The sequence below is a fragment of the Kwoniella pini genome, chromosome 3 (genome assembly GCF_000512605.2).
Source record: "Kwoniella pini CBS 10737 chromosome 3, complete sequence".
Taxonomy (NCBI): Eukaryota; Fungi; Basidiomycota; class Tremellomycetes; order Tremellales; family Cryptococcaceae; genus Kwoniella; species Kwoniella pini.
Genome location: NC_091718.1, coordinates 56,645 through 84,608, shown reverse-complemented (window position 1 = coordinate 84,608; position 27,964 = coordinate 56,645). Strand labels below are relative to the sequence as shown.

Sequence of the window (27,964 nt, the reverse complement as noted above, 5' to 3'; positions counted from 1 at the left end):
ACCCAAAACACCTTAACCACGTACTTCGTTTAGCTGTCAATCAAGATGAATCCTGGTGATATTTATACACCACCTCATGGCCAACAACGCCAACAGCAAGGGTATACTTCTCCCACGGGTCAAGCATTCCCTTCATACCCTCATCAACAGCAGCAACAATCAGTACCTCCATATGGCGCAGGTTCACATCATTACCCCTCCGATCCTGTACCTCTTCAACACCAAAATCAATCACTTATGACAAACCCCTATGATACCCCACCTCCGCTGAATCAAGCTCATTCCACTCCACAGATCTATCATGCTCCTGCACCCGCACCTGGATATGGAGATCCATTCAATCCACCTTCAGCACCCGTTCAGCATCAACCCCAAGGATGGGCAGAACCACAAGGAAATAGACATCATATCTCTCAACCTCTATCACCTTCTCATCAACCTCAACAGATAGGTGGTCCTCGGTATTCAATACCAGTTCAAGGGAATCAAAATCCTTATGCATCACCTACTCCTGCACCTTTATCACCGCCACGTACAAGATTCGATTCCAACCCTTCATACTATTCTGCACATCAATCAAGTTATGGTGGATTATCAGATCATAGATTATCGTCACCTCCACCATTATTGCCTCACTCAAGTTCGTCTTCTTCTTCAATGATGGGAGTGGGATTAGGCCAAAGACCTTCATATCCTCCTCATGGATACGATAATCATGTAGCAGGAAATCAAGATGATGATATAAACGATTCTGCACCTCTTTTATCACATGCAGCTCCTGATCCAAGATTCGGTATACCTCAGAGTACTTCGGCAATGTCTATGAATGGACCAAATGGAAGAGGATATCAATTGAGCGATACTGGACCTGCATTAGGGAATGGTGGTGATGTAGGTATGTTACCAGGCCGATGGGAGGATAATGAGCAACAAAGAAATGGATATGCAGCTCCACCGAACCAGGATGAAGATGAGGTCAATGTGCACTATGGACCATTACCTCCAAGAGTAGTAAGGAGGAATAGAACTCAAAAGAGAGTACAGTGAGTGAAGACCGTTTAGTAATCCCCAAACCCCCGCTGCTTTCCTCTGCGTTCTTTTCGATATCTGCGTCGTATGAAAAGACCGTCGCAGGCTAATGTTATGTGCGTAATCAGGTTATTCCGAGGACATTTAGTATTGGATATAGACGTTCCAACAATGCTACTGGATCAATGCCCCATAAGAGACGACAACGAATTCACGAAAATGAGGTATACAGCTGTGACATGTGATCCTAATGACTTTGTGGTGAGTCTACGCTATCATCCTCCCTACAACCGAAATTTGAGATAGGATGAGTCTGACTTTCTTCTTCGCTAATCATCTTGTCGCACTGTAGGAAGACAAGTACACCCTTCGTCAGAAACTGTATGATCCTCCTCGACAGGTTGAGCTGTTCATTGTGAGTGCATCGGTTCTGTGTAGATTTCTGACACATCTAATTCCGCTTACTTATGCTTATGTAGGTCATCACCATGTATAATGTACGTTTAACCGCCTGGACCTGGCTTCAAGCTAAAAGCTAAATTGAAATGCATCATAGGAAGACGACGTTCTGTTCTGTAGGACAATGCGAGGTATCATGCAGAATATCGCACATCTATGTACGAGATCAAAGAGCAAGACATGGGGTAAGGAAGGTTGGAAGAAGGTTCGTCCACTTTGTCTCCTCTATCGTTCAGCGCTGTAGCCGTATGAAGGTCGATATTCTGATAATTTGATATAGGTCGTAGTCTGCATAGTAGCGGATGGCCGACTGAAAATCAATCCGAGGACTAGGTCTGTTTTAGCTGCCCTAGGTGTGTATCAAGAGGGGGTAGGGAAAAACGTTGTAAACGGGAAACCCGTGACAGCTCATTTGTACGAATATACTACACAACGTGAGTGGTGTGATGGAGGACATTACAGGACATTGCAGCTGATCTGTGGTTTGTCAAGTATCCATCACATCGAATGGAAAAATTGGTCCAGGAGGTTCGAATACTGTTCCTATACAGATGATATTCTGTATGAAGGAAAAGAATCAGAAGAAAGTGAGTGAGACTGATCGTTGGCGTGTCCCGACTGCAACTGATACTCTTCTGAAACCAGATCAACAGTCATCGATGGTTCTTCAAGTGAGTATATCAATTTCTGATCGGGATTAGAGATCTTGACCGATGGTTCTCACGCAGTGCATTTGGTGCTTGTCTCAAGCCAAATGTTTGCGTTCTGCTGGATGTCGGGACTCAGCCTGGTCCAGACTCGATTTATCATCTATGGAAAGCATTCGACATCAACTCCTCAGTTGGAGGTGCATGTGGAGAGATCGTAGCTTTGAAAGGGATGTTTTGGAAGAACCTTCTGAACCCCTTAGTAGCTGCTCAAAATTTCGAATATAAGATGTCGAATATCCTGGATAAACCTCTAGAAAGTGTCTTTGGCTATATCACCGTATTGTAAGTTGTTCATAGTTTCATACAATCGTCCACACTTAGAATGTCAAGCTGAACATCAATTGGATAGACCCGGTGCATTCTCAGCATACAGAGTGAGCTGTTCAGTATTCCGTCCTGGGCTTATGGAAATGAGCTGATTCGCTTATAGTACATCGCATTGTTGAATGACGATCACGGCAACGGACCACTAAAGCAATACTTTGTTGGTGAGACTATGCATGGCGCGGGGGCGGGAATCTTGTAAGCCAGATGTCGATCTGATTTTAAACCACCGGCTGACCCTGTCATAGCTCCGCAAACATGTATCTTGCCGAAGGTTGGTGTCCAACTTAGGAATACTTCAATTTCCATAGCTTACGTTTTATTCGCACTGTAGATCGTATCTTATGTTGGGAATTAGTTAGTAAAAGGCAATGTAAATGGAAATTACACTACGTGAAGTCCGCCTATGCAATCACAGATGTTCCGGATACTGTGCCAGAATTGGTTTCCCAGCGAAGAAGGTACGTACGAGCAAACACTCAACATGCACAATATCCTAATGTGAGATTGTCGATAGGTGGTTGAACGGTTCTTTCTTCGCTGCTATACACTCAATAGTGCATTTCGGTTATTTGTACAGGTCTTCGTGAGTATATTCTGTCCCTTACATGGTGATTTAGCTGATCAATCGAGCAGACATTCCTTTACGAGAAAGCTGTTCCTGCATGTGGAGCTTGTCTATCGTTAGTCCTCCAACCCTTATTCTTGGGGCACAAAGCTAATTTCCCTATCGAACAGAAACGCTCAGCATGATTTTCGCTTGGTTCGCTCTGGGCAACTTCTACATCGCTTTCGTAAGTTAGATATCCTTGCGTTCAAGAGATATGGTCACAACTGATATGGATACCATAGTTCGTCTTGACCAGTTCCTTAAATTCGCTTGGATCCGCATGGAAATACGTCAATACGCCGTTGCATTATCTATATATCGCTTTATTGCTTTGGTGTTTCCTCTTAGCTTTGGGTAATCGACCAGCAGGGTAAGCCACCAACCCTTTCACCTTTGTTTTGCATCCTTGGCTCACGAGACCCGTGTCTCTTCAGATCAAAGATTGGTTACACGAGTAGTATGGTTGGATTCGCTCTGATCACTGTATACATGCTTTTCGCGGCTAGTGAGCTATACATTTGCTTTGTTTACACTACTAGATACTTACAAAGGGAAAATTAGTTTATCTCGCTGTAAGAGGTATACAAAGTATAACGGCGGATGGTACCATTACAGCGGACGACGTGTTCGGAAACAAGATTTTCAGGAATATTGTCGTTTCTCTGGCAGCGACATATGGGTTATATATTGTTTCCTCCCTCTTGGCTTTAGAACCTTGGCATATGCTCACTTCGTTCCTACAATACCTGCTATTGGCCCCGAGTTACGTCAACGTCTTGAAGTCAGCTTAACGTTTTTGTCCATAATGGTCGATCTAGCTGATATTTTGGGTGTATAGCGTTTATGCTTTCTGTAATGTGCATGATGTTGTGAGTCAGCCTTCTACTGCAAGCTTGACATGATTTCCATATGCTGACGAATCATCTTAGTCGTGGGGAACAAAAGGTTCAGATAAGGTTTCAGAAGATTTAGGGGTAGTGAAATCCGATTCAAAGGACGAAGTCACAGTAGATATCCCTGTAGAACAACAAGATTTGAACGAAGTATATGCGTCGGAGCTAAGAGTACTAGCAACGAAAGCTCCAAAAGAAGTCAAGATAGTTTCGGATGATCAGAAGCAGGAGGATTATTATAAGAATGTGAGAACAAATGTACTGTTAGCTTGGACCATGTCCAATGGTGCTTTAGCAGCTGCTATATTGTGAGTGTAACCGTTATTTCTAGCTGGCTTCGGGCATTGTTAATTTCTTGACGTGTCGGGTAGACAAACTAGTGGTGGAGATAGTTCATTGGCTACTACTTATATGGGTATCTTGTTATAGTGAGCTCAGCATAACAACTGCGGTTATTTAAGTAATATGGCTGATCGTGATATCCCATATAGTACCGTGGCAGGTCTTGCTTGTGAGCGTATAATTAGCATCAATGTTATGAAGTCTAGCTGACAAACTTATACATTTGATCAGTCTTCCGATTCGTAGGATCCACTTCGTACCTTATCGTAAGGCTTTTCGCTGGTGAATAGATTATAAAGAAATGTTACTTTGCAGTTGGAACTAGTTTGCCATGACTGAAATGATATTATTTAATGATGAAATGATGGAATGAAAAGTGAAGTCGACTGTAGCAATAGATAACTTGAATCATGACTGCGTAAAGTATTCAAAGTGATGATGCATCCATATTGTGTCATGTCCACATGCGAGCTGAAAGTAGTCAAGAGCCGATTGTGAGGATCGCATTTGGGACCTCCAGCTAATTTGCCGTGAAGAATAATGCTCTCCATGTCGGTCCGATCGATCATCGATATGGTATGTACAATATCAATCTTCTTTCCGAACGATGTATGATTTAACGGTATATCAAAACATTACTTTTTCCGATCAATGATGTGCCTGGGTAATCACCGATGACATCATTTTTTGTTTACTTTGTTTACAACTAACAGTAAGTAAAAGAATATCATCCGATCGTAATGACAAATGATCACGAGATGAGGCTTGAATGAGTAAATGTATACATATAAAGAAGAATACATTTTCTATTTACTCTTCCTTCTTCTTACTCAACATAACTTCCAATTTCTGTATATCCAACCATACATAATAATTCATTTCAATTCAAACCAACGTTAGACCGTTTATAGACAAGATGCCATCATCTAAAGGAAAACCTACTGATCCTAAATTGAGAGAAGAAGTGAAAGAGAGTGAGTAAAATATACACGCTTTTCTTTATTGTATACATACATTAATAAAATTGAATGTAGAGGTACGAAATGAAACCAATAAAGATGGTTCAGGTAAAGGTCAATGGAGTGCATGGAAAGTGAGTATCAAAGTTTCATTCTCAATCTGAAGAACAAAATCATCAATTTCAAAAAATCTGAATATGATTTAATTTTATCTGTTCCTAATCTATAGGCAGCCAAATTATCAAAAGAATATGAAGCGGAAGGAGGTTCATATGAAAATGAAGCTGGATCAAAAAATGAACCTGAAAAAGGAGCACCTAAACCAAAATCAAAAGGAAAAAAAGAAAAAGAATCTAAAGAAGAATCTAAAGAAGAAGAAGAAAAACCAAAATCATCATCAGAAAAACCAAAATCAAAAGGAAATTCAAAGAAAGATGAAGAAAAAGTAGAAAAACCAAAATCAAAAGGAACATCTGAAAAACCAAAATCAAAAGGTAAGACAGAAGATAAAAAAGAAAAAGAAGAAGAAGAAGCAAATAAAGAAAAACCAAAATCAAAAACCTCTGAAAAACCAAAATCTAAAGGAAAGATTGAAGATGAAAAACCAAAATCAAAAGGAAAAACTGAAGATGAAAAACCAAAATCTAAAGACAAAGAAAGTGAGAAACCCAAATCTAAGGGAAAGACGACTACAAGTGAAAAACCTGCTTCAACTAAAGGTAAACGAAAGTCAGATGTTGGTGCTCAAGATGGTGAAGGTGAAGATGGTAAGAAGAGCAAAAAGACTAAAGCTTAATTTATTCTACTGTAGTTTAGATTGTCACTGATAAAGTATAATATATTGACTCGTTTTGAAGATGTTTGTGTATTGGAATGGATATACCCAAAAAACATGTTTGTAAGCAGTATGAATCAGATAAAACTTTAAAATCAGTGCTACACTTTTGTAATGAGGTGACGATTATCCGTGTTGAGTTAGACATACAACATTGATGCTTCGTGGCGATATCTAACCGAGTATATGTGGATAAGTCACAAAGGATCAGTTGAGCTCGCAACACCCGATGGTCACACACGTTGTATGACGATAGATAGCTGTCAACCACTATCCTCCTATGTTTGAGTCTTCCTTTGAGATAGCTTGGGGTGCGTTTGACCGTTCTCGGCTCAATGACATCGTGTTGGTATCAATATATAACTAACTAATGAATCATAATCTTACAGAGTAACTAGATCAAGCCCTTTCCACTACTACTCTCATCATCTCGCCACAACACCTCTCAGACTGACAACATTCTTAGCATCATACACAACTACGCGATTATTGATCTCGTTTCACCTTTACTATACACATTCGAGAATCTCTCTATCAACTCCGATACTCAATGAGCCCAATGCGTGATTCCTGATTAGTTTTCGATTGAAAAGCAGGTCAACTTTAGTTAGTATGGCAATTCAACCTATCTTACCAAATGAAATTGACAAACAATCAAAAAAGTTATTTAATTCTAATTTCAAACCATCAAGGAGAAACAAAGAACCAAAACCTCCTAGTTTATCTTGGTCAAAATTACCACCTCCTGCTGCAGAAATAGATGAAAGGTTAAATTTCAGAGTTAGGAGATTTAAATTATGGAAAGAAGTGAATTTGGAATTACGTAGAATTGTAATTGATCCTAATAAACGAAGTAAGTGATAATATATTTCAAATTTCTCTTTTGAAATATTTCTAATATTTATTGATGTTGCTTTTGAAATGTCATTAGTACATTTAAGAAGATATCAATCATATGCTATTCCAGCTGTACTTTCGGATCAATATCGAAAATTATTACCTATACCTTTACCTAGACTTACAAAGTCTGGTATAGCCACGCCTATTCCTGAAGATGAATGGTCTTGGTCTACACCTATTCGGTATCAAATTCAACAACCCCAATATGATAGCCAGAATCAGCTCAAGTCTGATGAGTATCAACCGGTCAACGAGGAGCAGCTTACGGATGAGGTCAAATCCTTGAACCGCTTAGTTGGTCAAGGAGGACTACTGACTCCTCCTTTATCTGCTCATGAGAAGGATGAACGGGCTCTACCATGTCATCGATCTAATATACGTTTGAGCAACCCAAAAATCAACTTGCCCTTGGAGCGATCAAAGACAGGACAATACCATGACGAATCGAACCAAAGCGAGCGGGAAGTAGCGAAGTTTGAAAAGAATAGCTTGACTCATATTTTGAATAGCAAAATTACAAAAGAATCAACCTCGTCACCACAAAATCAATATTGGTTACCTCCTCTACCTCCTTCTAATCAATTACCGTGGTATACCAAAGCTCTTTCTAAGAAAGATCGTAAGGTAAATTATCAGAAAATGTTGGAATCAAAGTGGATCTTAGATCAAGAATATGAAAGGAGATTTAGAATAGGTATGAAAAAATTAATGGAGTTAATTATGGCTTGGCAAAATGAAAATACGTAAGTACGGGATGGAGACAAATCAAAAAGTTGTTGATTAATTTATCTTCTGATGAAGGGTTCCACATAATCAATGGTCCAAAGGAGATAAGGTAAAATGGAAAGATGGAGTAGATATAAATCAAATTGAAAATATGTAAGTATCGTAATCTACACAATGATCTTCACGATTATTCACTAAATTTGTTAATTTAGTATATCATTTTATCGAGCAATACGAAAAAGTTCATCGAATATATTTGATTATCTAGATACCAATGAAATTCAACAAGTGCCATTTAGAGACAGAGTACATGGTTGGGTCAAAGACGAAGGCGTAAGGAAGAAACGACAAAAAGAGAAAAAAGAGGCTAAGCGAAAAGCTGAAGAAGAAGTCAAAGATAACTTCTCACTTCAAGCTATACCTCCAGCTCCAAGTCAAGATCAATCACAAATAGATAGATCGAAGCAGAACATACAAGAGCAGTCTTCAAATACCCTTTCGTCACTTACTATACCTTATTCTCAGACTATTCGTACCGACTCACACCCATCTTCATCAGTCTCAAGGGAAAGAGACAAAAGGAGCATTTCTCAGTCTAAAAGGGCCATGGAACCTTTTGATATATCTTCACTTAATCATAACACCAAAGACTCAAACATGGAAAACCGAAGGGGAAATTACGATAATACTCAAAACAGGGAAATTGTCGAAAGTTCCCATGAAAATCAGACTAGTTTATCAACACTCCTGACAAGATTAGATGCCTTACAAAGGCAGAAAGAAGAGTTGACTTTAAGGCTCGCTCAAAAGGATATGACAGCAAAACAAGCGGAGACGTTTACCGATGAATCGGCGAATGATTATTTGGATATTCCCATCAGAAACAACTCCTTTAGTACAAGTTCAGATCAAGGGAAATCTTCCAATGCAATTGAACAAATTAGATTTGGTTCTTTGAATATAGATGATGATACAGCTTTACCGATTTCGTCAGATTATCCAAATTCAAATTTTCAACTTCCATCTGAGCAACAAATTCATATTAGCCTACCTTCTTCAGCATTTTCAAGAAAACGATTGAATCCAGATGATCGAATTGAACAATCATATTCTAGTTCGTTCAACGGCGATTCTGTAAAACACCATGATGTGGATAACTTTGACGACTATCCATCTATTGATGGAGATACAATTGATATTCTTTCCACTACTGAAGAGGCGGGAATGCAGAAGGATACTCAATTCTCGACGCTGGGAACTGACAGTCTCAACGATTAAATTGCCCTTACCTGACGTGTTAACTGATCTTCAGTTGAACGAAATAACGATCTCATTATTCATATTCCGTAGCTCATTATCTCGATGTATTCAATTATGATGGCTTGAACGAAGAGGTCTTTCGTATGTTCGGTAAAAATCTCTTTCATATGATCTATGTTTTACAAATAAGATACATCTAAACCAGATCTTTCGTGGAATCTACCATATCTCATTTTTTCAAGCTATCCTTCCGCCGTTCAGACAAATCATAGTTCTACTAGATTGTCAGAATTATTTATTTTGGACTCCTCTTCCTTGTCAAGCGAATCGTCGGCTAACGTGATACTAGACTTCATTTCCACATCATTAAGCGTATCAGGAGTATTTGGCCTTGTTGAATTAGCTGAAGAGTTCATATTAATATCAATAAGATCATCTTGAGGAATTTGTTCAGGATTTCGAATGGTTTTGGTAGGTGATAATTCGATTTGAGAAAATTGTGTGGTTTCAGGAGTTGGAGGAACAGGTCTTTCACCTTCTCTAGAGTATACCAGCTGAAACATCCTGATTAAGCTCACATACTAAATGGCAGCATTAAAGAAAAATGGGAAACTTACCATATAGGCACCTCCGTCCATCCATAATCCCGTTTTATCTGAAACTATTGCCTCCCACTCGATCTGGAAAAAGCATAAAGGATCAGCTCATCATGATGACGAAAGCGAATGAAATGGAAGCAGTGCGTTAGAGTACAAAGTAGAATGGGATTGAAATCAAAACGGGTATGGCATAGAGAGTCGAGATGAGCACTGCCGAGAGAAGCCACACGTACAGATTCTATGTCATATTCCTGTACTTTCCACCATCTGCCATCTTCACCTCGTATGTACGAGTACAAGTGATCTCCTCCAACTAAAGCCCCATCATGGAACAATATGCCTCGCAGAATATACTGTGGCAAATTGTTTTATTAAGCTTACGTGTACGGAGCATATGCCCATAATTGGTTTTGACTCACGACATGTTGATTATAAGCTGGGTCATCGGTCTCGAATAGACTACTTGAAGCAGCGTGACTGTTCTCTTCTAGCTCAACTTTCAGGTCTGTAACCTGTTGCTTGAGGACTTTAAGAATCTGTTCAAGCTGGTCAATTGTTCGATGTCAGCTGATTCCCAGAAGTATCTTACGACCAGAGTAGAGCCAGCTAACCTTGTCTCGCATCTCTATTCTCGACTCATTTTGTAAATTATCCTCAGTCTGTGGTGTATTACCGAGGTGTTCTATCAATCTATACAGCTCAAGTCAATAAACTGTTGTCAAGTGTATGGACTTGACTCACGCAGATATGCTCTTTTGATAATCGTTATTCTGTATATGCAATGTCGTCAGCTAAGGATGTACAGTAAGACAATGTGACCTAACACACCTCATGCGTTGTCAGCCTGTCTATCTTTTCCTGCGTCCGCCTTGCATTTCCAGCCATGACACTCTGATGAGCCCTTTTCTGCGCAGCATAAGAGGCGTTAGTCTTCATGAATCGATCTATCAACATTTCATCAGCATCAATACTTGCATCCATTCACAGAGTATAGCGAGTTGCTGCTCACCAAGTACAACTCTTTGCTCTAGCTTCCAAATTTCTCTCTTTGCTCCAGCAGACCATTCTAACATTACAGTAAGAATATCACCCAAATCTACCAAGCTTTGGGAAGATGAATCTGTGGCCCAAAGTACTTGGGCGAGATGAGAGTATATATCAGGTGAAATGGTATTTGATCGCATGAAAGTAACGAATGACGACCTTTGAGGAGGTTCGCGATCTACTAGAGTCTTGAAAAGTTGTTCAGGGTCAACCCTGGATAACGCTTGCCAATCCTCTGGTGTTGGGGAATTACCGACTTGAGACAGTATGATATTCGTTAACTCGTGGACAAACAGATTATGCAGTTCTGAGGATCGAGATTCTTTGTCAGTGGACATTCGTCTTCGATGGGAGTGTTCTGCTTATCTTAACTTACCGACTCCCGGTAGATTAGGCGGTAATTGATTAGGTTCTCTACCGTCTCTGAATTCTCTTAGTTGCTCGTCTACTTCTATGAAACTTGACGTCGAGGTTTGACATGTGTCATATATCTGCGATACTATCTTCGCCTCTACAAAAGGTCGATCGTTCGTTAGTACAGCTTTATTTCCTGTAAACACCAATGAAACCTTGATAATGGGCTTACTTTGAGATTGCTCGGATGCTAGACTTGATGCTAAAGCTCCTGCAACGGCTTCACGAAGTTGTGGAACCGCATACATAGCTTGAAAGAAATTAGCAGCGTAAGTCGAATGACCAGATTCAGAGTACAACACCAGAGGCGCTCCTTGCAAACGTTCGGTAGGTTGAGGTTTGTTGTTATCCTTGATAGCTGAAGCGGAATGGAAACTTGCAGTCATGAGGGATTCTTGTATTGCTCTATCCATATCTTCATCCTCTTTTGACATGGACGAAGCGTTGTTCTGTATCGTGATCGCAATTTGTCAACTTATATGGATACGATTTATTGCAATAATCAGCCGGCAACTCACTTGGCTTGCAGGCACCAATGACAATTTCCCATCCACATCATCTTTATTACTTGGTCCGAAAAGCGTATTGAGAGTTTCATGATCATCATTGAGCTCATCTGAATCAACCGCATTACCAGATGGACTAGGCGGTGGAGGTCCCGTTGCTCTAACGCTTCTTTCCCTTTCTTGTCGATTGTCCTCTTCATTGACTTCGCCTTGAGATAGTGCGATAGCTCTTCGCAAGTTCTCATCTTCGTCATCATCATTTACAAGTGTTGGTGTAAGGGAAGGAGCAGGAGCGATGTTACGTCTTGGTGGTGGTGGAGGTGGATTTTGGCGAAATGGATTATTTGACGCGAACGCTGGTGGTGGGGGATTAGGTGAAGGGCTCGGCTCAATCGATGAAGGAGCGTCCAAATCAACAACTTCACGATGTTCAACTGGACCACGAGAACGATCAGTGAAGTAAGATTAATTCAATGGAACAAAAAACTTTATGAAGTTTAACATACCAGACGTGCCGTGCGCTCTTTGCGGCCTCCAAGAGTCGTATGTTGGTGGAACTTCATTTTGAGTCGGCTGCGGTGTCCACTGAACATATAACACAAAGGAGAGTTTAGCTGGGTAAATGAATAATAGTGCGGGTGATCTGTTTCGTTGATAGATTTGTACGACCACTCACATTGGCACCATCGCCGAAACACCAATTGACAGCTGGTTCAACACTATGAAATCTCGAAGCTGCTTCCCTCGCTATGATGGGATCGATGCCCATTTCCTTGAGGGCATTGTAGGTGGCGTCGTGGACTGACATCGCGCCAGAGGAGCTTTACGATCCCTCAGTTCCCGGTCAAAGCCAGAGTCTACTTCTTACACCCATACATTCAATTGTTGTTCTTTCAAGTATCAAAAACATCTGTCTTTGAGATTCCAGTACTAGTGCCCGGTACCGGTGGTCTGGCTGTATTTCATATTACGTAATATTTCCGTCTAATGATGTCAGTGTGGATCAGAAATGATCGATGTTGTCGAATTGAAGAGATTTCAACTCATATTGACCTCAATGAAAGGTTTTGATTCGTCGGATGCAAGTACACAGAACGAGACAGGCAATACAGCTCGCAGTCAATTCAAGCTGTTCAAGATGCCTGCTCAGCCAAAACAAAATGCCTCTTATTCGGTAGATCGCTTATTGCCCTACGTCTTTCTATGTACGATCGGTCCATCGGTCGTAGCGGCGTCCAATCTATTCGTGGTAGTAAGTCGCGTTTCATCTACTTGCATGGACCTCAGGATTATCTGATCTAACCCTCATCACTTCCAGAAATATGTCATGTGCCGATACTATTGGGCTAAACAAGGAGCCGATAACATACCAGCACCAGGAGATGAGAGATGCGCCAACAGGGATGTTCAAGCTTTGGCGGGAAGTGTTTTGGCGGCTTTAGCAACGTTAGATGGGATATTCTGTGAGTTCAGAGATTATTGAGAGACGACTTGGTAAGCTGATTTGCTCACAGCATTCATCTCGTCTCCATATGTACAGAGGCTATCGGATAAATATGGTAGACGACCATTATTGATAACAGGGCCGCTGATAGCGACTATCTCGACGGGATCTATTCTCCTCGCATGTAAGCTATTATCGGATGCATCTGTTATAGCTAAACCTCCGTCTACTGACTGAATTATTGCCATCAGATTACATCAAAAACACTGTAAGCTGAATCGAATGGTTGAACCAGCAAATAGTTAGCTAAATAGGCTTGTTGTCCAGACTCTCGCTTGGATACTGCTCATTACGACGGGTATCTTCGTATCAGCAAGCACAAAGGCTGTATTCCTGCCCTCACTATGTGTAGCGGACGTGGCAACGGATGAAGCCAGGTGAGCTATTCCCCAAACTGTACATGTGACAGTCCGTGCAGCTGAGTTCGATGCTCAGAACGCGGTTTTACTCTCGAATGGAGGCAACAGCTTTGCTTGGTCCGGGTACTGCATACTGTAAGCTGAGTAATTAACATGGTCGATTGCAAGACTGATCAAGGAATCACAGTGATCTCTGCTGTGGTATCCCGTTATGTGTCCAACATCGCTGTCCCTTACTTTATAGCACTCGGAGCTCAAGTTGGCGCGTCGCTATGGTCGTTCTTCTTCATTGCTGAAACGAGACAATCTCCAACCGAAAATGAAGCTGAATCGGATGAAGAAGCCGAAGATGATGAGTCCGAACACGGTGGGGGAATAGTAGAAGGAATCACGGAGAGCTTGGAAGCTCCGATTAGACCGCTAAAATTGATCTGGCCGCATAGACATAAAGGGAAGCTTCATTGGGAATTATTCGTAGTGGCCTTAAGTCTTTTCATGACTACATCGGGAGTAAGTCAAGCAGACCAGCGATAATTGTTGTAGCTGATATCATCCACGTAGACCGTCTTCATTGCTACCGCTTCGTTGTTGTTCTTGAGTGATAAATTCAATTTTGCCCCAGAAAACGTGAGTCCCTCGTTTCGCATGTATTCCCAAGGATGTACTTCGGAGAAAGGCTCACCGTTGACTCGTAATCAGAACGCCTGGATGTTGGCTTTCCTCACATTTTCTCGTTTCGCTTATCTTATCGTCTTATTTCCCTTTATACTCAGATTCGGAAGGGCCGGATACAACAGATACCTTTTATGGAAAGAAAAGCGGAAACAGGCAGATGGAGAGAGGCAGCCCTTGGTGCGAAGGGATACCTCGGCCAGGCAGGATGATGCAAATTACTTCGATGTGAGTTTGCTTATACATAAGGAGTATTATCTGGAGTATTGTCTGGTCTATAGATCTACAGCTGATAAAGCGGCATCAGGTTATCCTGGCCTTTTTCTCTGTGATCATAGATGCTGTTGCGCTTGCCTTTGTTTCACTCAGTTTATCATATCAGCAAGTTCTAGCTGGTCAGCATATTTCCACCTCTGTAATGACTTGTATGAAGAAGCTGAATCTTTGTTCTAGCTTTCGCAATAATGGCATTTGGCGCAGGAGATAACCCAACTTTCAAAGCAGTCTTTGTGTCATATGCACCGCCAGAGCACTCGAGTAAGCTCCCTCATTTGTGCTCGACCAAGCTTCAACGGCTCATCTGGGTTGTTTGCCACAGGTGAAGCACTAGCAGCATTGGACATGGTTTTCAGCGCTGCCAGACTCGCTTCACCGCCATTATTGGGATCCCTTTACGCGGCATTCGTGGAAGTCGGAAAACCAGAGATGCTATTCTTGACCGCTGGAGTAAGTGTGCAAATGATTACTCTCATACAGCCTACTAACAAGCAGTATATGTAGGGTCTATGCGGGCTAGGTGCTCTTTTGATCGCCCCACTGATATTCGCTAAGAGGAAGTTCAAGCCGACAGAATAGCTTTCAACGTAGCGAAGGATCGAACCTCAAATTCATCACCAGATTGGCGGGATCTCCACACCAATCGAAACACATGCTAATGCATTGCAGTACTGTAATTTGTAGCAGCAATACCAACAGCGTATACATACCGATACACTGATAACCATGTATTTTTACCTTTACTGTGGAAACGAGTGAAGGCATAGCACATAGTGAGGATTCAAGAACTAACTCCTTCCGTTCCCTACACGCTAAGGTTTTGTTTCTGCCCCCCAGACAAAAGAGCAGACAGGAAGTCTGGATTTTAGCCAACGGCCCTTGGAATAATAGCAGTGAAGGGTGTTACGTTTCGTAGCGGCACGAGCTTACTACCCGTTCAGATCTGTACGTGCATCATGAAAAGCACACGAGAGATACATGTCATCATTTATTACAAAGTCTTCGCCTTCATTCTCCATTATTCTGTCCTTCTTTGTCAATACAATTCGGCTTCGTAATCAAGCATCATAGGTCATTCATTCTTCGACTATTCTTAATCTTCGCAAGAACCATTCGCAAAGTGCCGACTTCGATTGACTTAGCAGAAAGTGATGGTGATCTATAATCGTCGACAAGTCAGCAAGGCAATCAAGGTAAGATGAAAAGCGTGCTTACACCGGTGTTGTCAGCGAGACATTGGGTAGGAGCACCTCCTTCGGTGCTAGATCCGAGGTATGCGCCGGGGCACTGTTCGGCAGAATTACCGGTACAAGGACCTCCAGGTACTTTTCTGCAACTTCCAGTGAAAGCGAAGTCCATCTTGTAAGTGCTATATACAGCATCATCAACGCGTTAACGATATTCCAGAATAAAATCCATGAGGTTTCAAGAAAGGATACTTACTACTGGTGGTTTCCGAGACCAGGTCCATCAAGAAGAGAATAATCAGCCGCATTCTGTTCTCCTCCACCCTGATTGTTGGTTAAGGTGAATTCTACGACACCGCAGTTGACTCCTGAAGATTGACAGTTGGCTCCAGAGAATCCATCTACCCAAGCAATACCTCCGTTGACTGGTCCATTGAAGGTTCCAGAACCTTGAGGGGTAGAGTCACCTTGATACAGGAAGACGGCATTACCGCTTCCACAATTGTTAACGAGCTGAGTTACAAAAGTCGTCATTAACTCCACCACCTGAATGACATAGCGGTATTGACAATTGACGAGATACTTACGTTGACGCTGTGAGTCTCAGCTCTCTTTACAGGAGTAGCGGCTGCGTTGGCAACGGCGAGGAGACCGACAAGACTGAAGAGAGTTTTGGTAAACATTCTGGTAAATTCGGTCTTCGATCTGTGTTTATTTGAGCGAGTTGTGATTTAGATATTGTTGAGAGTAAGTTGTGAATGAGAATATGACTTTTTGGGCGACGAGTAAGAGGGTTTATATACCTTTTTGACGACATCTTGGAACGACTTCCACGTCATTCTGATTGACGCTTAGCGGTGAATCGGGCAGTCAAATTCCTCAAAGACGGACTAGCATGATTGATCGTTGCTCATGAGGTACTTGTATGACATCATGCTGTTGACATTGTCTTACCATCTTCGCAGTTATGACCTAAACAGCAGGCGGTGAGATCAGTGAAAGCAATCTACGAAGCACTTGCGGCTTGATAATGCGGTCTTGATGGACTAGCTTCGGCTCCATGGGTGTTAAAAAATCGATCACCATCAGTTGTGAATTAGGAAGGATCGTATGATTGATGAAGACGTAGTTTTGTATCATCAATTTCCTATACTGAGCGAAAAATAGAACAGGTGCCAAATACCTTTCGTCTCGGTAACCGAGATGTGTCATGCTGTCGTAAATTTAGCTCAAAGGGACAGATAGCGGAGTATACAATCTAATCAAACTATCCTTAGCGTCATTTTATGAATTTGCACATGTCCATTCCCACGGATGGTAACGTCACAACGGCAACTTGATGTGACTCATCTATCTAATGGATTGATATATCATTGCACGTTCGATCGAAAGCCGGCCCGCCGGAAGCTATACAGAGAAATACTGATGATGGTCATGACGTCCTGTTAGCTCCGGGTGCATATCATCAGAATGGAAAATGTTTCAGATTGCCGGTGGAGCTAAAATAAGCGGCGCTGCTATGAGCATATCTTTGATGAGCTGCGTGCATAACCACAGGGCTTCTTGATGGTTTGTTGTCTCATGAGATTCAACTACTCAAAGGATCTGATTGATTTCAGCGGTTCAAAGAAAGGCCGCCCCCACGTGCGCGTAAAATGTATTTACCGCACAAATAGACTGTATGCTTGACGCCCTCTGAGCCGGTACTCAATTGAGAGTAGGCCATTACATCGCGGGATCGAAGATAGCAAGTGACAAAAGGTATGTATCTCGACCAAATATATTTAAGGGCTGGTGAGGAAGAAGGGCAAGTTGACCTACATGTGCATGATGGATGGAGCATTCCGATAGCTCGATTAGGAGATCTGATCGGTCGATTTTCAGAAGTTTTGGTGAAATAACAGTATCCGTAAAACTTCAACGATAATGCCTTGCTCTTGATGGCTGCGCCGACTAGCGGATCGGCAGCCTGATTTCGGAAAGGCTTATTCGCTGCGACAGAATTTGCTTTTGATCATTTTATCTTTGTCGCGGAGAGAACAGAGTAATCCGTAGTACGTGTATTGAGGTGAACGAAACCCTGAAATACATGTTCCGCGTAAAACTGTACGCGAAGAAGGCATATCTTTTCACTGAGATCTCAGCTCCAGGTAATGATCTGCTTATGCTATCGGAAGTTTCCGGCAATTAGGTATTTTCTCTTCAAGAATTGTCGCCAAGCCAAGATGTCTGACGGAGCTATTCAAGCATCATCAGAGAGCGACCACTTCTTGATATTCCAGCTGGTTATAGTGTGTATCTGTCTCGGGCTGATTTAAAGCCCGCCACGTCTTTGCGAAAGCTGAGAGTCGTCGTATAATCAACATGCAAAATTCCATAATTGGCTTGCGAGAAAGGGTGTGCTGTTGTGCTTGAGTTCCAGGTTCGAAATTTTTCGGACCCGGCATGGAGTCTTGTCCGCCGTTTGAGGTCCCGGTACCTGTAGTTGTCAAATTCGGTCAACTGAGCATCGGGGGACATATGTACCAATCTCAATTTACACGTCGAACCGGATTAGGTACAAAGCATCCGGGCGGTTGAGAACCGGTTCCTGGTTGCCGTTACCATTTTTGCGAAGGGCGAATTAACCTTAGTGAAAGCGCAAGGAACTCCTTCTTGCGCGAGCAGTTGAAGATCTTTGGTACTCACCTTCAGGGATTGACGGAAAACACGCGAGACATTCGAGAAGGTCTAAAGTTGAGATAAGCTTGAGGCGCTAGAGCAGAACTGCATTACAGGATGATGCCTTTTCTCGCTCTGTCGGTTCCTGTCGATCCTGGGAACATGATCCAGGAATGGCTAAAAAGCTGTTCCGATACACAGGCACGGCATAATTCCAGAGTCAGCGAGAGGTTTATTCCTTATTCTCTTCTTCGTTTCCCGCTAATCCGGTAGGGTCGGGATGATTTCACAATTGGAATGTTTACCAGTAACGCGTTATCAGAATGTTTTCGCCAAACGAAGAAAATCGCACAAGTACATATAATAGCTTTCTGAGAGCCACCCACTACGAAAAAAATGCTCTCATGCATTATATATCAAACTAACGAGTTCCACTCTTCTGTCGTTGAGTATTCTCACAAAGATACATTATAACCCCTTTTTTCATCCTTACACCCGCAGACCGGAAACATCTACCAAGATGTTATCCTTTACTCTTTATACCCTCGTTCAATTTTTGTCATTCTTTTCCGTCGTAACCGCTCTAGGAGCGACCGACACGATCACCTGGGGTGGAGATGTCTCCAGAACAGGTTATCAAAAGTGAGTGGTTTCCACTACTTGTTTGCGACTCGCATAACGCTGATCTTTGGTTTAGCAACCATAACATGGACCCTGCAGTGGTCGGAAGTTCTCAATTTGGTCAGATCTTCAAAACCCAATTACCGGGAAATTATCGTGGAGTAGCAGAACAAACCTTTGCCTCTCCCCTCGTCTACACCACTAACAGTGATGGAATCCAATATGTCTACCTTGCCACCCAACAAAACAACATTTACAAGCTCAACGCCAAAACCGGTGTCATTGTAGCTTCTAGAAACCTTCACATTCCTTTCCTCACTTCCGATTTAGATGGATGTGTAGATATCAACCCTCATATTGGTTCAACCGCTACTGGTGTAATTGACCCTGACACAGAAACCTGGTACCTTACCACCAAAACTTACATTGACCAGAACGACAACGGTCCTAAAGGTAGACCAAACGGAAGATACTATATCCACGCTATTAATGTGAATGATCTTTCTGAACGACCTAACTTCCCTGTCAACTTAGAAGGAACAGTCGCTCGAAACAACCCAGTTCGATCATTCAACGGAGGTATTCATCATCAAAGACCAGCTTTACTTCAACAAGGTCAATATATCTACGCCGGTTTCGCTTCGCACTGTGTGCAATACAACTTTACCGGATGGATTATGGGTTGGGACAAAGATTCCGGAAGCATTGTAGAAAGATACGCTACAGAAGGAGCTGGTGTACCCAACACAACTCCAGGTGGTGGTGTTTGGATGTCAGGAGGTGGTCTTGCATCCGATGGCAAGGGCTCGATGTTTTTCGCTACCGGTAATGGGTACGCATCCCAACTCAACGGTATTCCCGTCAATGGTCGACAGGTGCCTACCTCTCTCGAAGAAGCCGCAGTACATATGACAATCAACAGCGATGGTACTCTTACCCCTGTCGATTTCTTCATGCCTTGGGAGAAAGTGCAACTTGACGGAGCGGACAAAGATCTCGGTACTTCTCCTCTTGAACTCTTACCAAGTCAATTCTCCTGTGGTAGCGTCAAACGAATCGGTGTCGTAACCGGAAAGAGTGGTAAAACCTACTGGATTGATCTAGACAATATGGGTGGTTATCAAAATGGAGCCAACAAACTCGATGCTGTACTGCAAGTTTACCAGAACGAGAATTCTGTATATGCCGGTGCTGGTGTTTATCCTTTGGAGGGCGGTTACATCTATATCAATGTCATTCAATACCCATCGCACGTCTTCAAATTCTCCTGTGACAACGGAGTACCATCATTCACCAAAGTAGCAGACACTCCCGAGAAGAATGCTTATATTCTCGGTAGTGGTCATGGTACTGTCACTTCGTTGAATGATCAAGTCGGTACAGGTCTTGTCTGGAACTCGGATGTCGAAAATGCCAATTTGAGGATTTACAACGCCGTACCAGTGAACGGACAGTTAACCCTCATCAATTCGTTCGTCATCCCCGGTACCACCAAATTCAATCGACCTGTGTTTGGAGATGCTAGAGTTTACATGACAACCACCCTTGGATACTTCTATGGTTATGGTTCACCAGTCAATCTTCCACTCAACTGTACTAATCCAGTAGATTTCGGTACCGTCAACATCAACGGTACATCTGGTTATCAGACTATCTCGTGTACCGCCAACGTTGCCACCACAGTCACCGGAATGAGCATCAGCGGTAACAAGAACTTCGTTCTCGGCAATGGTACTTTCCCGGCCAATGTTGCTGCTGGTCAAACTTTCTCTTTCCAAGCAGCTTTCACCCCTGGTCAAGTTGGTCCCCTCTCCTCCGATGCATTGATCAACACCACTCAAGCTATCAACGGCTACAGTACCAATACACCTGTCAGGTTGAAGGGTACCTCCCAAAGTGCTTCTGCCATCCTTGCTGTCGCGCCTAACACAGTCAGTTTTGACGGTGTGATCACTGGCCAGGAAACTGGTGGAGTTAGTCAATCCCTCATTCTGCTCAACCAAGGAAATGCCAATCTCACCATCACTGCTATCCAATGTTCCCCTACTAGCGAGACTGGACCTTTCACCACAGTACAAGTTGCTAACTCCACGGCTGTTTGTGGCGCTTTCACCTTCACTAGGATCCCATCAGCTATCGCTGGTAACAGTCAAGCTACAGTGAACATCGCTTTCAACCCTACCGTTTCTGGCAACTATGCTCAATTCTTCAACATTGTTTCAACCGGAGGTACAAAAGTTGTCGACGTACTCGGTGTATCTGGTGACTACCCAACTGCATTATTGGAATTCCAAAACCCTAATGGAACAGCCTGGATCAAGTACGATAATAATACCGCTTTTTCATTCGGCGATGTTACTGAAGGTACCACTAGGAATCTCCAATTACGATTGACCAATGCCGGTACAAACAGCTCCGCCAGATTATCGGTCACTGTTTCCAAACCACCTTTCGGTGTTGGAGGTCTCATCGGTGCTGTCAACCAAGTCGACTTGGCTGAAGGTACTACTCTCGGACCTGGTGAAAGTGCAACAGCAACTTTATTCTGTGCTGCTCCAAAAAGTCAAATCGATGTAGACGCCTATTCTGGAACTGCTCAGTGGACTATGAACTTGGGTGATCCTTTGTTCGGGAAACAACATATCCAATTTACCTGCAACGCAGTTAGTGAACAATCCTTACCACAATTCGCCAACGGTACCTCGAAATATAGTTACCAAGGTTGTTTCAAGGAATGGAACCCAGATAGACAATTGAAAATCAACATCTACCAATCCGATGACAACACCAATTTGAAATGTACAAAAGCATGTGCAGATGCAGGTTACGCATACGCCGGTACTGAATACTTGAGAGAATGTTGGTGTGGGCCTTCTCCTCCCGTATTGCAAGTTGACGATTCGAATTGTAATTACGCTTGTGGCGGCGACATCAACCAAATTTGTGGTGGTAATGGAAACAACACCAACCCCGGTTCATACATCTCGCTCTTTAAGGACAGAACTGCTGTTCCTTATGTTGCTCCTGCTCCTCCAACTACCAATAACGGAACAAACGGATTTACTAGTCTCGGTTGTTATACTGAAGCTACCGTGGGACGAGCTTTGTCCGTGGCAAAGGGTTTAGGCAACTACAACTCGGTGGCTAATTGTACTGCGGCCTGTAAAGGGTACGCCTACGCCGGTGTGGAGTACGGCTCGGAATGTTACTGTGGTAACACCATTGCAGCTGGATCAGTTCCCACAACCCTCTCTTCTTGTAACATGCTTTGTGCCGGTAACGCAAGTGAATACTGTGGTGCTGGAAGCAAGCTCAACATGTACGCAATTCAAGTTTCTGCCACCTCGACATCAGCTTCGGTATCCGCTTCAGCTTCAGCTTCGGGATCTGTATCAGCTACCTCATCTTCTGCGTCGGCTACTCCAACTGGACCAGTTCAACCAGCGACTGTCGGATCTTACAGTTTTGTCGATTGTCACTCCGAAGCTACTACTGGAAGAGCCCTTGCAAGTAAGACATTGGCCTCTGACTCAATGACACTCGAATTATGCGCTTCCACTTGTGCTGGTTACACTTACTTCGGTGTTGAGTATGCTAGAGAATGTTACTGCGGTAATACCTTCCAAGCTGGTAGTGCCACCGTCACTGATGGTCGATGCAGTATGGTCTGTATGGGTAACAGCCTTGAGTATTGCGGTGGATCAAACGGATTATCTGTCTACACATTCAACAACACCGTCATCTCTTCATCAGCACCAGTCTCAAGCTCAGGAGCCTCATCAGTCGCTATTTCTTCTTCGGCTTCAAGCTCAGTCGCTGTCTCAAGCTCAACTTCTACATCAAGTTCCGCTTCCGCTTCAGCTACTCCAACTGGTCCCGTTCAACCTGCCATAGTTAGCAACAACTGGAAATTCGTGGACTGTCATACCGAAGCTACTCAAGGAAGAGCCCTTGCAGACAAAACATTTGCTTCAGACAACATGACTATTGAAGCTTGTGCATCAACATGTGCAGGATATACATACTTTGGTGTGGAATACGCTCGAGAGTGCTACTGTGGAAACACCTTCCAGACAGGTAGCACTACTACACTTGATGGAAGATGTAACATGGTCTGCATGGGCAACAAGCTTCAATACTGTGGTGGTTCAAATGGTTTATCAGTTTACACTTTCTTCGCCACCACTTCCGCCTCTGCAAGCGCAAGCGTTTCATCAAGTGCTGCTTCATCGAGCGCTGCTTCTTCCTCAGCTTCTTCATCCATGGCATCGTCCTCGAGTGCCGCAAGCTCATCAGCTTCGTCATCAGCACTCATAAGCTCATCAGCTGTTTCGTCGATAACTTCCTCATCGGCATCCTCAAGCACGTCGGCTTCCTCTTCAGTGACATCATCCTCTGCTCCTGCAAGCTCATCAGCCTCCTCTTCTTCCAGCACTGTGTTATCAAGCGTTTCTTCATCGGCCGCTGCCAGCTCTTCATCCAGCAAAGCTCCAGTCTCAAGCTCTGTATCATCTTCCATTAGCTCCGCCTCCGCTTCCTCTTCTGCCAGCTCCGTAGCTATATCATCTTCAGCAAGCTCCGCAGCTGCCTCTAGCTCTATCGCGCCTTCTTCTACCTCCAGCTCAGCTTCCATCGTTCCTTCCGCATCTGCCTCTGCTACACCTTGGCAATATTTGGGATGCGCCAATGAAACCAATCCTCGAGCATTAAGTTTGGCATCTACTACAAGTGATAGTATGACTATTCAAAGTTGTCAAGCATACTGTTTATCGAAGAATTTACCTTTAGCAGGTCTTGAATATGGAAGAGAATGTTATTGTGGAACAGCATTACAATCATATAGTACACTTGGTTTCACAGGTTGTAACATGCCTTGTGCAGGTAGTTCTTCTGATATTTGTGGTGGATCTTCAAGACTTTCAGTTTTCAATTATACATCTTACGTTCCACCTCAATTAATATCAACAGTTGGTACATATAAACTTCAAGGTTGTTATTCAGAAGCTACAAGTGGTCGTGCTTTACCTTCATACAGTTTTACCAATTCAACTGGTATGACAGCTGAATGGTGTGTATCAGGATGTCAAGCTAAAAATTATTCTTATGCTGGTATTGAATATGGTTCAGAATGTTGGTGTGCAAATACATTATCTTCAACTTCAACTAAACAAGCAGATTCAGCATGTAATATGCTTTGTCCAGGTAATCAAAGAGAATATTGTGGAGCAGGTAGTAGATTAGCTTTATACAAAAGTACATAGTCAAATACAATATGAAAGAGTAGAGTAGAATAAACATAAAATAGGTAGATTCTCTTTAACATATTTTGGGACAATTTAGTAATCTATCAAAAGAACAGTATATATACATATTTTGGGTTTTTATGAATTTAGATGTATGCAAAAATGAATATTGTTAAACATTGCAAAATTAAGCACTTGAGCTTGAGTTTCCCGGGTGAGGTCAAAACAAATTATCTAACTGTTGCACGGGAAAGGCGTGAGATTTCACTTGGAAGGATTCTGCCAACCATCCCCCGCAGCTATACGGAAGAACTGGCAGGATTCGTCACTTTTATCTTGTAACAGAAGGAGACTGGACGCAGAGTGCAAGTCGTTCCATCACTGTTGAATGCCCTACCCGAACAGTGAATGTATGAATTGTCATCGGATATTCCTTGACAAATTTCGTGATTTGTATTCTCGATTATGAAAGTGGGCTGCATCTTCCGGATCTTCGAGTAAGAAATAGTATCATCAAGTAATCCACTACACTCAGCTATTCTAGTGCTATCCTTCTCGAATTGCCGTTGGTATACTTTCACACTCATAGCCCACAACGGTAGATTTTTCCAGTATTGGGTAGCCGCTCTGCGTAGAGCTCTTTTGGCATTAGTCAATCGTTGAGAGATTACTTGGCTTTCAAGCCCAATTAGAGCTTTTTCCCATACTTCCGAATAATCCTTCGATCCTGAATCTTCGACGAATTTGGTGTAAGGTCGTTTCACATTGGTATAGTTGAAGTCAGCTGAAGTCCTTGATTGTACATTGGGAATCTCGCCTGATTCATTATTAGAAACTTCAAATGACACTGGAACCTCGGTCTCGTTCTCGTTCTCGTACTCTGCCTGATCACCAGCTACTGTCCAGGATTGTACCTGAATCGTTGCCCGAGTTAATGGGTTTTGAGTTCGTCAAGCCAGAATGTAAATCAGCGACTTCCGGCGGTGATGTCAGAGCAAATCCAGCTGGTGGATAGTGACTACTAGTAACATCTTGCTGAATATCATCAACGCATGGGGAATTGGCGGTGGAGTAATCCTTTTCCCGAGCTTCAACAGCTCGTTCAGTTGACTCTTGGAGGTAACTGCCGATCGATTCTCGAAGTCTTTCTTCTATGGTCTCCTCCATGATCGAATGTGTGGCTCGTGGAAATGTAATGTGTGTGGTGTTGACAGAACCAGTCTTTCTAGGTGAGAAGATTTTTATATGTATTGCGTCGTCCGCAGGTTCGTCCGCAGGTTCCATGCAGTACAATGCGTAACAATAGATGCTCCTTTGCTTAAAGCAGAAGGCGTATGAGCGGTGTGAAATCAATAAAAGGAGAAGCTGTATGAAAGGATTAGTGAAGCATAGACAGAAAATAGGTATGACGAATTTTCTGCATGAGCATGATAAAACACGACATGAATGAATTTGTATGATTGATCAATGATTGACCAGTATAGAAAAAGATAATAAAAATGAAATAAAGAGAAATGATTTGAATGTTTTGTCTATCTTTTGTTAGGAAAAAAATGGTATATACCCTCCTTCCATCCTATTCCGTTTTTTAATGTGAATAAGGAGAAATGATAAGTTTGAAAATGCTTGATAATTGAAAAAGCCTTAGATTCCCCTTTTTAAACTCCCCTTCCTCTTACTATCTCATCCGTAAACTTCCGCTCTCCTTTCTATTCACCTCAATCCCTTCCTTCGTGCTTCTGGGATCATTCACTGAACTTCCGTAACTACGGTAGTTCCTCTTTTGTTCTGCACAATCACCTACTGCAGAAAGCATCAGCCCTGAATACTTGTCATTGCGAGATTTGGGATGCTCACTTTCGATTTAGATGAACCTCTGACATCCGCAGTTCCGTTTGCCTTCTTAGCTTTGGCAGCGGCACCTTTCTTGTAAGTGGCTCGGTAGAAGCTAATCAGAAGAATAATCAATCATCAGTCAGCATAGGCTATCAAGAGTGCTAGCATGATCTCCCAAAAGTCACTTACGCAATGAAGAGGAAGAGGTAGGAAGTTAAGAGACCACAACCGAAAAGGGCGGCACCTTCACTACCGGCACAATCTCCAACAGCTGGGATAGAGGTGTATTTAGTAGCGAAGTGGTTGTAGGCTATTATGCAGACAACCATCAGTCAGCAAAGGACAGCCCTATATGGGCACAACCAAATACAGCGAAAAATGAAGAGAGGACGAAGGTGTTCGGATATTTTGAGATCTGACCCTTCTCGTGAACCAAATGACGAAACGGCCTGAGAGGTACAATCCGTCACAAGAACACGAGTCTGGTACGGGTCGGATGGAAAATAAGGGGTATGGTGGGAAGATCACCGGTGTATGTAGGATGGTAATAGAGAGAATCGAAGTAAAAAGAAACTAAGCGAACTAGAAGGTGAGATTGGGAATAGAAGATTTGGATATTGGTTGTGCCCGAAACGGTATGAGAAGAGAAACGTGCTGGCAAAGTAGACGATGAAGAGGTCGATGATGAATTGAGTGATTTGCATTGAGGTAAGGTATTTCTTCCACTATATTGATCAATGGGGACGGATTAGCATATATGCTGATACTAATCGAAGGCATAGCTTATAAGGGGAAACGAGAGCTCACTCACCCAGATCTTGGCACCACCAGCGGTAGCGTAGTAGTAGTAGTACATGATGACATGGACGAGGAGGTTGAGGGTGATAACGACCCATTGCTGTTTGATTTGTCAGCTCTGGCAATAGTGGAAAAGCCATTCAAGTCGTGTACTCACAACGGAGGTTTCTCCTTCAAGTTGGGTGAAACACAAGATAGCAGTAGCAGCATGGTGGAAGACGTGTAGGAAGGCTGAGCAGCAGGAAGATGTAAGCTATTTTATTCCCTGAGGGTTTGCTTGCTGTTAGGAGAAATGACCTACCCAAAGGTTTCTTCTTGAGGACAAGGAAGACAGTGTCGATAAGTTCAACATATTTGATGTAGTAGTTGATCATGTAGTAGGTTACAAGTCTCTAATGGGTTCAAATGAGTCACGTAAGGTCAGCGTAGTAACTCCATTTGCTAAAAGGGAAACTTACAGGAGTGAAAGCAGTAGAGTTACAGATTGACCAGAAGAAACCGTGTTTGAGGAACATGGGGACGCTGTGTCATCAAGATCAGTATAGGTAACTCAATAAGCTAGGCGGTGTGAGTGACTCACATTTCTTCGAGCATCAAGGCAAGGAGAAGACCGGAACCAAGAGTGAGATAAACATTGTGGAATCTGAATGGTCCAGTGAGCTTGAAGGGTTGTCTTTTCCTTTTCATCAAATTGCACGTCAGCATCCGATGGTGGTTATGACAGGTGAAAGTCAAGTACGACTTACTTCATAAGTTCTCTTCCACCAAAGATGACAAGAAGGTAGGTACCAATGGCGGCTACGACCTCTTTTTGAGTTGAAAGGGGTGATGATCCTGGAACCCAAGTTTTGTATTGAATGGGAACTTTAGGTACGCCAAGAGCTTCCCATGCTGAAGTGATGATGGTGTAGAGGGGACCGGGTCCAGGTGTCCAAGCTGTTAGAGGTGACATTATAGCTGAATTTGGTTTGTTGATTATATTATATTATATAATAGATGAGTAAAGAATCGCGTCTGGTATCTGTTGATATCAACAAAGGGAACGCGTTTTTTATTGAGTAAAAGAGCGTATGATAAAAGTGTTTGAGGGATTGAAATATAGGTTCGCCAGGAAGAGGATAGCTACAATATCAGAGAAGGGAATATTTGAATAAGCGACAAATGTAATGAATGCCAATGCAAATTTAAGAGATATGA

The 27,964-nt window shown here is 42.7% G+C and overlaps 9 protein-coding genes across 9 annotated transcripts; 5 read left to right on the top strand and 4 right to left on the bottom strand.

The window, feature by feature from the left end:
* Positions 1-45: 45 nt before the first annotated feature.
* On the top strand, positions 46-4,657 carry I206_102230 (uncharacterized protein; the record flags this gene model as incomplete). Its single annotated transcript, XM_019159290.2, has 24 exons — positions 46-1,043; positions 1,158-1,290; positions 1,382-1,444; positions 1,509-1,526; positions 1,586-1,693; positions 1,769-1,922; positions 1,981-2,075; positions 2,134-2,159; positions 2,217-2,480; positions 2,548-2,572; positions 2,629-2,720; positions 2,771-2,796; positions 2,857-2,983; positions 3,040-3,108; positions 3,159-3,205; positions 3,261-3,316; positions 3,375-3,502; positions 3,567-3,637; positions 3,694-3,913; positions 3,971-4,001; positions 4,062-4,333; positions 4,397-4,453; positions 4,517-4,536; positions 4,599-4,657. The coding sequence occupies 24 exons, from the start codon at positions 46-48 to the stop codon at positions 4,655-4,657; spliced, it is 3,159 nt and encodes a 1,052-aa protein (XP_019007584.2).
* Positions 4,658-5,283: 626 nt separating this feature from the next.
* I206_102229 (uncharacterized protein) lies at positions 5,284-6,122 on the top strand (the record flags this gene model as incomplete). Its single annotated transcript, XM_019159289.1, has 3 exons — positions 5,284-5,341; positions 5,402-5,460; positions 5,556-6,122. The coding sequence occupies 3 exons, from the start codon at positions 5,284-5,286 to the stop codon at positions 6,120-6,122; spliced, it is 684 nt and encodes a 227-aa protein (XP_019007583.1).
* Positions 6,123-6,773: 651 nt separating this feature from the next.
* On the top strand, positions 6,774-9,065 carry I206_102228 (uncharacterized protein; the record flags this gene model as incomplete). The annotated part of the gene is made up of 4 exons (XM_019159288.1): positions 6,774-7,014; positions 7,093-7,804; positions 7,863-7,940; positions 8,000-9,065. The coding sequence occupies 4 exons, from the start codon at positions 6,774-6,776 to the stop codon at positions 9,063-9,065; spliced, it is 2,097 nt and encodes a 698-aa protein (XP_019007582.1).
* Positions 9,066-9,313: 248 nt separating this feature from the next.
* On the bottom strand, positions 9,314-12,418 carry I206_102227 (uncharacterized protein; the record flags this gene model as incomplete). The annotated part of the gene is made up of 13 exons (XM_070202532.1): positions 9,314-9,601; positions 9,665-9,727; positions 9,880-9,999; positions 10,066-10,191; positions 10,258-10,336; positions 10,388-10,416; positions 10,475-10,590; positions 10,656-10,997; positions 11,067-11,201; positions 11,277-11,553; positions 11,623-12,044; positions 12,117-12,195; positions 12,287-12,418. The coding sequence occupies 13 exons, from the start codon at positions 12,416-12,418 to the stop codon at positions 9,314-9,316; spliced, it is 2,208 nt and encodes a 735-aa protein (XP_070058633.1).
* A 330-nt stretch (positions 12,419-12,748) lies between these two features.
* Positions 12,749-15,000, top strand: I206_102226 (uncharacterized protein; the record flags this gene model as incomplete). Its single annotated transcript, XM_019159286.1, has 13 exons — positions 12,749-12,862; positions 12,929-13,073; positions 13,125-13,238; positions 13,306-13,322; positions 13,382-13,491; positions 13,550-13,608; positions 13,661-13,983; positions 14,035-14,100; positions 14,173-14,373; positions 14,453-14,540; positions 14,599-14,682; positions 14,744-14,871; positions 14,926-15,000. The coding sequence occupies 13 exons, from the start codon at positions 12,749-12,751 to the stop codon at positions 14,998-15,000; spliced, it is 1,524 nt and encodes a 507-aa protein (XP_019007580.1).
* A 559-nt stretch (positions 15,001-15,559) lies between these two features.
* On the bottom strand, positions 15,560-16,291 carry I206_102225 (uncharacterized protein; the record flags this gene model as incomplete). The annotated part of the gene is made up of 4 exons (XM_019159285.1): positions 15,560-15,580; positions 15,637-15,790; positions 15,865-16,121; positions 16,196-16,291. 4 exons carry the CDS (start codon positions 16,289-16,291, stop codon positions 15,560-15,562), a joined length of 528 nt encoding a protein of 175 aa, XP_019007579.1.
* Positions 16,292-18,789: 2,498 nt separating this feature from the next.
* I206_102224 (uncharacterized protein) lies at positions 18,790-24,151 on the top strand (the record flags this gene model as incomplete). Its single annotated transcript, XM_019159284.1, has 2 exons — positions 18,790-18,911; positions 18,967-24,151. The coding sequence occupies 2 exons, from the start codon at positions 18,790-18,792 to the stop codon at positions 24,149-24,151; spliced, it is 5,307 nt and encodes a 1,768-aa protein (XP_019007578.1).
* An 870-nt stretch (positions 24,152-25,021) lies between these two features.
* On the bottom strand, positions 25,022-25,417 carry I206_102223 (uncharacterized protein; the record flags this gene model as incomplete). Its single annotated transcript, XM_019159283.1, has 1 exon — positions 25,022-25,417. One exon carries the CDS (start codon positions 25,415-25,417, stop codon positions 25,022-25,024), a length of 396 nt encoding a protein of 131 aa, XP_019007577.1.
* A 465-nt stretch (positions 25,418-25,882) lies between these two features.
* Positions 25,883-27,719, bottom strand: I206_102222 (uncharacterized protein; the record flags this gene model as incomplete). The annotated part of the gene is made up of 10 exons (XM_070202531.1): positions 25,883-25,933; positions 25,991-26,081; positions 26,159-26,279; positions 26,553-26,694; positions 26,781-26,867; positions 26,925-26,998; positions 27,069-27,159; positions 27,226-27,289; positions 27,348-27,446; positions 27,514-27,719. 10 exons carry the CDS (start codon positions 27,717-27,719, stop codon positions 25,883-25,885), a joined length of 1,026 nt encoding a protein of 341 aa, XP_070058632.1.
* Positions 27,720-27,964: the final 245 nt, after the last annotated feature.